A 10,445-nucleotide genomic window follows, 5' to 3' on the forward strand; every position below is an offset into this window, starting at 1 on the left:
ACACACACACACACACACACACACACACACACACACACACACACACAGAGGGAGGTGTGTGTGTAGGAAACTTCAGGCAGGCTATCACTAACGAGCATGCTTCTCCCTGCCTCCATCCTTTCTACAGTAAATCCCTCCGCTCATTGTCAGAGATTAACATATTGTTTTACCTAAATACACGCACACGCACACTCGTGCACGTTCAGTTCATCGTGTACGAGCCTGCTCACCCTGGATGTAGAAGTTATACCATCGGATCGATGGATGGGTCGGTGCGTCCTTCCACTTTGCTTTACCGTTTAATTTAAATGATTTCCTGTTACATCAAGATCCTTTGGTTTACTTCGCTCATCGCCAAAAGGTGAAAGGTGGTTATAAATGTGTGTTAGCATAATATCTCATGAACCACTGGATAAATCTTGGCCCGTTATGAGACGAAGAAGTGAATCAAAGCCTCCATCCATCTGTCTTGTGAGCATAAGTTGACTTCCATTTTGGTGCGTGGCCGCATGTAGGCGCAAGAACGGTCACTGTTGAAAACTGGGTTGCCACGTTGCCCCCTGGCTCCTCCCATCGCCACTGGTGGTAAAATGTCTCCCTCCTCTCTACTCTGGAATAAAAACATCCCTTTGTTCAACTTGCACCAAAAACATTTAGGTTTACTTTCATCCCTGTTCAGTTCCAGTCCAGAAAAACATTCATTGCTAAAACTAAAAACATTCAGTGTCAAACCCCTCAGAGACATGGGACATTGGCGTCCTGCTCTTTTTTCGTAAGCGGACTTTATTTATTATTTTTTTGGAGACTGTCAGGGAATTTTAGTCCAGGCTTATGGATGTTTTTAACCACTATGGCTGAGAATGTCGACTGCCCATGAATCATGTGTTTGTTACCAGAGAGTATTTTCTCTCTCAGGGAGCTGGACGAGGAGATGATTTGATCCTGCATGTGCAGCTGGGTGGTTGAGGTCATCAGTGTCTGCCTGTGAGCTGTGAGAGCTGATAAGGTTATAAAAACAATTCTCGCACGCTGCTGTGTGAAAGTCTACCCTTGCAAGAAAAAAACGGTTAAAAATCTCTTGTCCTCCAGTGTGGTTTGCAGTGGTTCCCAGCACTGGTCCTTGAGGAACACCTTCCTGCATGTTTTAGTTGTGTTCCTGCTCCACCGCACCTGATCTGAACGAGTGAGTAATCAACAGACTTTGGCAGAACTTGAGAACTTAAATAAATAGATAAAACATGCAGTATGGCGTTCCTCAAGGACCACTGTTGGGAACCACAGGATTAGAGGATATTTTCATCCAGCAGACACCTTGTTCTCTGTGTGGTTCTGTCGGCACACACACTGACCCGATGACCCAAACTGAACAAAAACTTCACATGAAAGTTTTTTATTTTAAATGTTACATTTTCACGTAAAATTACAGATTTATGTACAACGGTGCCAATTCACTGAGTGAGGATGTATGCATATTTTTAAGTCTATGAAAAGTTTAGAAGTCTCCACGTCAGGATTTCTTCCAGACTAATTTGGGCCGTTTTGCTGATGAATTGAGCGCCGCTAATAGCCTCTGGTCTTTTTATTTCTCTCTCCAAAGTGCCGCCCCTGCAGGACAGGTAGCATGGCGTTGAGGTAATCGTCTTGACGAGACTCCTGCTGCATTTATAACTGATCCAAACAAAGCTTTTCTTGCGTTCAGCTGTCCTGCAGAAGGTTTGTTTTACGTTTACATCCTCAAACATTGTTTAACACACGTTTCAGTGAATGCTGGGATTAAATGTTGTCTTTCTCCTTGAAAGAGGATTATCGTTGCTTTTAAACAACGCTTTTTTACACATAACCAATCAAAAACGGACTTCAGCTGGAGTTTAAGTCTTTGCTGCCATTTACCCAATAATTAATTCTTAAAACAATGGTACCCAACACTGGTCCTTGAGGAACCCCATTCTGCATGTTTTAGTTGTTTCCCTGCTCCGACACACCTGATTGGAATGACTGGGTGATTAACAGGCTTCGGTAGAACTTGATGAAGTCACTGAATCAGGTGTACTGGAGCAGAGAAACAACTAAAATCTGCAAGATGGTGTTCCTCAGGGATCAGTGTTGGGAACCACTGGTTTAGAAAACGCTTGAAAAACTGTTTTCCTATGATTATTTCAGCTTCTGCTCCATTTCTGCTGTGCTTTTTTTTCTTTTTTTTTTTTAAACCAAGGTGTGCCATTGTTTGTCTGTCTGTTAGCAAAATAGATCACTAACGACTGGACGCGTTTTAGAAAGTCAGCACGTCTATACCTGACCGAACCAACGCTGTTGGATTTACAGAAACTGAGTTAAAGTTTGGCGTGTTAGCTGAGAGTTCGTCACGGGAGCTCCTAACCTTAAAGCAACGAGATTAAATCTTTATTGTGAAAGGCAGCGGGCGATATGCAAAGATGCTGGACCTTTGATTTGAAAACCATAAACTTGATCAGTTTAAGCTTTGAGCGATGAGTACGACGCTCTGGATGAAGGATCCGTTTTGTTTTTTTAAATTCTGTGAATGTTTCTGAATTGTTCTTATTGATCCATTTTTCTTCTGGACAATTTTCAGCTTGTAACTCGTTCCTCAGTTTTTGTTTTAATGTATTTCAACAATTCATGTCTCAAAACATTCGGCTCCTTCACGATGTTCCTGCTCTGACTTTTGGTTTTTGAGTAATTTTTACTTTTTGAAATATTTAGCTTGGTCGGCCATGTTTGTCTCATTAAAAATGAATGGAGCTGTCTTCATCTTCAAACCCTTTAGCTGTTCACCACCTTCAGCTGCTCATTTCAGCTTTTTTCAGCCTTTCTGACAATTTAAGCTTCTTTTCCCTCCCTGCAAGATTTTTTTTTTTTTTGTGCAAATTTTTGGTCTTTGTGATTCTTTAATTTAAACTTTTTAAGCTTCTTTAAGCTAATATAACATTTAAAAAATGCTCATTTCTGCTCTAATCCACATTTTCTACACATTCCTGCAGTTTTTCTGCAGCTGTCAGCTTTTATATTCCAGTTTTAAACTAATTTCAGCTATTTAAATTCAATTTAAACCTTTTTTTTTTATTTAGATTTGTCGCCTGCTTTTTCATTAAATTTTTTTTCTGCTTTTTCAGCTACTTTAAGTATTTTTCTGCTCCTTTCAGCTTTTATCTGCTACGTTTTGCTCTAATTCTGGCCTTTTGTGATTCTTTCTAATCATTTCATTTTTTTTAGCTTCTTTCAGCCTCTTTCTGCTAAATTCAGCATTTTTTGTGTGTTTTTAGCTACATTTTTTCTTAATTTCTGCTTTTTCTACACGTTTCAGCTTTTCTTTTTTCTTTCTGTTTTCATCTTTTATATTCCTGTTTATAATTAATTTCAGTTGTTTAAATTCAATTTCAGCTTTTTTTTTTAATTTAGATTTGTCGCCTACTTTATTATTTTAGCTTTTTGTTGCTTGTATGGCTACTTTATAAGTATTTTTCTGCTCGTTTTAGCTTTTTTCTGCTATATTTTGTTCTAATTTTGGCCTTTTGTGCTTTTTTCTAATCATTGCATCTTTAGGCTCCTTTCAGCCTCTTTTTGCTAATTTCAGTATTTTCTTTAGCTTTTTTAGCTACGTTTTTTCTAATTCCATATTTCAGCTATTTTTTGTTGCTTTTTTCAGCTTTTATTTTGTTGTTTTCAACTAATTTCAGCTGTTCAAAATTCAATTTCAGCTTTTTTTTTTATTCAAATTTCTCATGGACTTTGTAATTTGAACTTTTTTCTGTCTTTTCAGCTACTTTATTTGTATTTTTCCTGCTCATTTTAGCTTTATTCTGCTATGATTCATTCCAATTTTGTTTTTTTGTGATTCTTTCGTTTCATCATTTTAAGCTCCTTTCAATTTCTTTCTGCTAATTTCAGCTTTTTTAGCTACATTTTTATCATTTCAGTGTTTTCTCCACGTCTGAGCTGTTTTTTGTTGCTGTTTTCAGCTTTTATTTTTTGCTTTCAGCAAGTGTCGGCTGTTCTAATTTAACTCAACAGTTTAGAGGTGAAACCTTTTCAGCAGAAATCAGCAACACGTGTTCACACTGCGTTTTAGCAAGATGTTTTTTGTTCTTTCTTGTCAGGTTGAAGCTGATGTTACAGCAAACATTTTCTTTTAGCACCAGAAAGTTCTTTGATGTTTTAAGACTTCGTCCCTTCAGAACTGAGACTTCGACTGAACAATTTTAATGTTTTAAAATTATATTTAGCAAAGAGGACTGCATTATTTCCCTTTAATCCGTCTTCGATTTATAACGTTCATATACCGTATTTTCCGGACTATAAGACGCACTTAAAATCCTTTTAATGTTCTCAAAAATCGACAGTGAGCCTTATAATCCAGTGCACCTTATGTATTAATTCTGGTTGTGCTTACTGACATTGAACTGATTTTCTTTGATACACGGCGCTCAAACATCTGTCCAAATAAACTTGTTTCGCTTAATGCACCTTATAGTCCAAAACATGCAGTAACTGGGATTCCTTTCTTTTTATGATTTAACCCGTTCACCTGTCGCACCGCTTCTGTACTCAGCGGTAAAATGCCTTTCAATTAGGCCGCAGGTCGTCGTCTTGCTGCTTCTCGTTTGACTGAAACCCGGTGACTGAAGGTTGGACACAGAACCCTCATCACCACGCGGAGCTTACGGCGCTTTAATTGGACCTTCACCGGAACGTCTTCACCGGGAAGCTGCTGCACAACGAGCCTGAACGGATTTGAAGGTTCCAGTCTCGTTTTATCGGCGGGGTCGTAGCGTTTGTCCGTCCGGGCTTCGACGTCTTAGCGGTTCACAGAAACCTCATAGAAGACTCCTCAAGTAACGGTCAACAGCCGAATAACACTCTGAATTTTAGCAAATGCTAAAAATGTCTGAAACTCAGCGGGTATTGAGCTAGAACTTGGCGTGGTAGTAGCTGAGACTGAGCCCATTTCACACTCTTGAGTGCTAACAGATCATATATCAAAACGGCTGCTGTTCTCATTTTGGTTCCAAACTCTAATTTCAATGTTATTTATATGTATATATTAGAACTTTAGGATGATGAATATTCATACATTTCTTCATCTTACTGACGACCCTGAAGCCTCTACAACACATACTTCGATAAACAGCTGGTAAGTTTTACTATTAAATCGTTTTTCGCGTCTTTTTGTTGGAGAGACTTAATAACCCCAGGAAGACCTCATGGGGATAATTTATGTATTTATTAATTTTATGATAGTACACACAACTATTCCTGACAAAGTCTAAAAATTATCTTATTGTGACATAAGTTTTTCAAAAACTCCCGTAACCTCTCGGTAACACTACTGCCCTCTAGTGGTCATTAAAGTAAAAAAAGACAAAAAAAACAGGAGATCCCTTTATAAATGCATTCTTTTTATCCAATATTTATATCGTTAAATAATGCATTCCTGTCAAGTAAGTTTTATTTTACCTCTAGCTCTATACTTTTCGTTTTTATATTAGTTCACTAAGAGATTCTTTGTTACACCTCTGTGAAAATTTACAGGGACAGACTTCAACTGACACCGTCTGGCTTTCCCGGCTGGACTTTACCGTCGAGTTCTGCCTCTCATCTCATCTCATCCGACAAAACACTCTTAGTTTGGATGTAAAGAGTAAAAACAAATTTGCGTGTTACACAAATAAACGTTCAGTATTAAAAAAGTAGCTGCACATGCATGCAGGCTGCAGAATCGGATGCTTCGTGTAAATCAGGATGTCAGTAGTAAACATTTAAATTATTTTTTTAAATGCTATAAAATAAATATTGTCTTTTTTTCTTTTTACTGAAAAGGGAATTTTTTTAACTAGACACTTTTAAAGAGGTACAATTTTCAACAAGATTTTTAAATTTAATATTTTTATTTCAGGCTGAGATAGCTCTAAAAGACAAAATGAATTTGTAAAAAAAAAAAAATTTCCCCGTAAATTTTAGGCAGTTATAAGAAACACCAACTGTCATTAAGTTAAAGGACCTTCCTGGGGATAATAAAAAAAATCTATATAAAGTTTTTACATCGGGCTTAGGAGAATTTATTTAGAAATATGACTGTTGATTGGCAAACATTTATATTTGAAGTATTTGTAAACCTACAAGTTAACCTCAGCAAAACAAAACAAACTTTACAGAACAATAACTTGTGAACCGGTCGGTGCTGGTGAACAGCTAGTTGTGGACCTCTGGATGCAGACTGCTGGTCGTGGATCCTTTGTTGCGGACCCTTGATTGCAGGCTGCTTGTTGTGGAGCTTTGTGGACTGTTGGTTGCAGACCCTTGGTTGTGGACTGTTGGTTGCAGACCCTTGGTTGTGGACAGTTGGTTGTGGACTGTTGGTTGCGGGCTTTTGTTTGTGGACTCTTGGTTGCAGACCCTTGGTTGTGGACTGTTGGTTGTGGACTGTTGGTTGTGGACTGTTGGTTGCAGACACTTGGTTGCAGACCCTTGGTTGTGGACTGTTGGTTGTGGACTGTTGGTTGTGGACTGTTGGTTGCAGACCCTTGGTTGTGGACTGTTGGTTGTGAACTGTTGGTTGCACACCCTTTGTTGTGGACTGTTGGTTGTGTTCCTTTGGTTGTGGACTGCTGGTTGAGGACCGCTTGTTGTGGACTGCTGGTTGTGGACTGTTGGTTGCGGACCCTTTGTTGTGGACCACTGGTTATGGACCCTTGGTTGTGGACCCAGTTTTAGAACGGCTTAATATGAAAATATTAAACTTTCCATGACCAGTTTAAACAGCAAATGAAGTTAAGAATTTTTTTCTTTCAACAAAATGAGAAAAAATGTAGTTTATTATTTTTATTATTCTAATAGTAGTTTTATAGCAAAAAAAATCGTATCATATTCATTTTTTTTTATATATTCCACTTGTGAATAGGATTGTTGGACTTACAAAGACTTACAAATAATCTGCCTTATTTTAGAATCATCAAATTATTACTACTAAAGGATGGACCTGCAGAAAATGACAGGGCTGCAGACGAATCATCTTGTTTGAACGTTTTTCATTTAGCTGTTTGTCTAAAGTCAGTCACAGCATTTGTCTACAGTTCTGCTCGTATTAAATCTAATCCAGTCGGGTCAAACCTACAAACAATTCATAATAAAAACTGGAACTCCTGAAGCGTCGTGAATAGAATAAAAAAAGAACCGTAAACACTCAGCCGAATAAAACAGATCAAAACGAAACAAAGTCACCGCTGACTCCCAGAGAATAAAGAGTAAAAATAAAATGTTTAGGAGCACGACGACCTGTTTTTAAATATTGATTCTGTAAGAAAAACCTTGAATCATGTTTCCAGAGTGGATCAAAGTAAAGTTTTATTATTTTATTGTTTGAAAGTTAAGAAACTGTGATTTATTTCTATTTTCCCTGTTTAGATGTTTAGATGAAGAGTTTAGAGCAGAGGCGGACGGAGGCAGACGGAAATAGAAAGACCCCCCCCCCCACACCACCACCACCACCACCACCAATAGGTCCGCTTTGGGAAAGAGTGGGGGGGCCGGGCGTGGGGGGGCTTGGATTAAGAGGCTGAAAAATGGTTCAAACGTGTCAACGTGTAATTGCATGATAAGGCCCCCTCGCGAGGAATCCGTTGGCCCCGTTGCTATTTTCTGTGGCGTCCCGGCTAATCTCCTCGCGCCACATTCAGTCTTGTGGAATCGCCCCCCTCCCCCGTAATCCCCCCCTCCCAACCTCGACAGGACCGGGTCCAACGAAAAAGCTGAGGGTTTTTATAGGAGGAGAGGGAAACATGCGGAGGCGTGATAAACTGACGCCCGATTATCCACGTTCAGGACATCAGGAGCCTGAACTGGGGGGGGGGGGTCGACGTCTGACAGGAGAGATTTTTGACCATTTCTTCTCAGTAAAAAGTCGATTTAACGAGTTCTAATTAATTTTTAATTTAATTTAATCGTTCTGAAATACGTCCGTTCACGAGCCTCGTTAATTAATGAATGAATTAATTAATTTCCTTTTAAAGAAAGTCCCAGAAGCAGCGGAGCTTTTCAACATCCTGAAATAACCCATTCAAATCCAGTTCTGTCTATTTAAAACGTCTTTTGCTGTTTATGATTGAAGATGTTTTAAATTAAAACGTTTAGATTTACGAACAAATCCTTTTAGACCGGAGCGCAAAAACATAAAGGCCAAAATAAATCCGAGGCCAGAACTATTTTATTTGTTTAAAATAAAATAGTTCAGAGTTAATTAAATTAATTAATTATTACAAATTCAGATTATTGGACGTTTCAAACATAAAAGCTGCAAATAAAAATAATTTTACTTCAACATGAAGTTAAAGTCATTGAAAAAATAATTGTTTATTGAAACTTTTAATTTTCTCTAAAGGGAACCCAGAAAGCTTTTATTTTCTTAACAAAAAGGCTTTTATTTTAGAGAGAAATCAGGACAGAGTAGATTCCTTTCCAGGTTCTGGTCCAAGACCAGGGCCCGGTTCTGTGTCGGGTCACCGCCCCCCTCCCCAGAACAGCTGGTTCTGTTTGGACCCTGCAGGTAAACCTCTTACTATTCAGAGGCCCAAATAATTCAACTAATAACACAAATAATTTTAATACATTAAGATCCAATTTAATCTTAAAAAAATAATAATTTTAGAATAAAAATAATAATCCTCATTTAGGCTAATTAAAATATTAAATTGATATTTTAAATTTTTGTGAAAAATAAACGACAGCTTCGTAAACTATTTTCATTTTAATATTTTCATTTTATTTGGACTCGGATGTTTTCGAAGGCCGTTTTATTTGATAAATTAAAAAAAATAAATTAAAGTTTTCAGGAACAGATTTTTGTAAATTCATAAAAGACTTTTTTTTTTTTTTTTTCCCCAGATTTATTCACAATTTGACAACAAACACCGACTCACATCACAAGCATCGGAACCGACCCGGCTCGCACTTAAACCGGGTCAGAACTTGGCACGGAGCGCGCGTGCAACGACCCGCAGCCTCCTCGGTGCGCTGATCCAAGTCCCTTCAAAAGTGGTCCAGAGTTTTTGGGTCAGATGTGCGTGAGCGGCACCGTCCCGTTCCCCGGGGCCGGCCCCCCCTGGTAGTGCTGCGGGTGCAGGACGTGCAGTCTGTCCCCGGGGGCCGCCTCCCCCGCCGGCAGGTACATGCTGATCATGTCCCGCAGGTCGCCCGCGGGGCAGGGGGGCGGCTGCGCGCGCGCCACCGGCGGGCTCACGCTCGGCTCCGCCTTGACCAGCGGCCCCGGGGAGAGGCCGGGGCTGTGGTGGGGGTACCAGCCCGGGGGGGACGCGCTCATGTAGCTCTGCGAGTTGTAGGGCAGCCCCCCCATGTCGTACCTGTGCGCGTGCTGCGGGTGGTGGTGCGTGTACAGCTGCGCCTCGTGCATCATGGCGTGCGCCGCGGCGGCCACCTGGCCCGGGTACGAGCCGTTCGCCCAGCCGTTCACGTGCGCGGCGTAGCCCGCGTGCGGCCCCCCTCCCGGGCCGTCCAGCCTTTGGCCCCCCACGGAGTACTTGTCCTTCTTGAGCAGGGTCTTGGTCTTCCGGCGGGGCCGGTACTTGTAGTCCGGGTGCTCCTTCATGTGCATGGCGCGCAGCCGCTTGGCCTCGTCGATGAAAGGTCTCTTCTCGGCTTCCGTCATCTCCTTCCACTGCGCGCCCAGCCGCTTGCTGATCTCCGAGTTGTGCATCTTGGGGTTCTCCTGGGCCATCTTCCGCCGCTGGCCCCGGGACCACACCATGAAGGCGTTCATGGGCCTCTTGATCCGCTCCTGGGGGGCCTTGCCTCCTCCTCCCGCGGGTCCCCCCGGGGTGCTGTGGGACCCCGCGGGGGGGTGCAGGTCCGTCTCCATCATGATGCTGTACATTCAGCCGTCAGGCTCGGAACCCGCTCAGACAGAACCCGCGCGGACACATCCACGAGCGACCTGTGGGAGCTGCGCCTCTGTTCCGGCTCTGGACCCCCCCCATAAAAACAACATAAAGTTGTGAGCGTGGCCGGGCCGCGCGCTCCGACAGCAGCTAAATGAGCGCGAGGCGGCCAATGGAGAGGCTCGTGATTTACATGCAGGGGGGGGGGGGGGGGCTTCTGGTGACGTCGACCTATGAACGAGTCCCTGCGTGGAGTTCTGTGGAGGAAAAAAAAACAACAAAACTTCTGAAACGGTCCGGTTCGGATCCGAGGGACCGGAAGCTCCTCTCCAAAATAAGGTCAAATAGAAATATTTCAAATTAAACTTCAGTTTAAGACTTTACTCTTTTATATATTTAAAATAATGAAAATAATTGATGTAAAAAAAAAATTTGAGCCACAGGTTTTGTTGGGCTCGTTGCCATGGAAACCGCATCCATTCAGCATCTCTTGTCGGAGCTCCCATTAGGAGAAAAATGGTGTTTCATATTTTTCACATA

General features: G+C 41.3%; 1 protein-coding gene across 1 annotated transcript; it reads right to left on the reverse strand.

Annotated features, from left to right (window-relative positions):
- Positions 1-8,891: 8,891 nt before the first annotated feature.
- On the reverse strand, positions 8,892-10,062 carry sox1b (SRY-box transcription factor 1b). The gene has a single exon (XM_037696575.1). The coding sequence runs from the start codon at positions 9,899-9,901 to the stop codon at positions 9,065-9,067; it is 837 nt and encodes a 278-aa protein (XP_037552503.1). The 5' UTR covers positions 9,902-10,062; the 3' UTR covers positions 8,892-9,064.
- Between the last annotated feature and the right edge of the window lie 383 nt (positions 10,063-10,445).

Source organism: Nematolebias whitei, chromosome 23 (assembly GCF_014905685.2).
Source record: "Nematolebias whitei isolate Nwh7 chromosome 23, NemWhi1, whole genome shotgun sequence".
NCBI classification, from domain to species: Eukaryota; Metazoa; Chordata; class Actinopteri; order Cyprinodontiformes; family Rivulidae; genus Nematolebias; species Nematolebias whitei.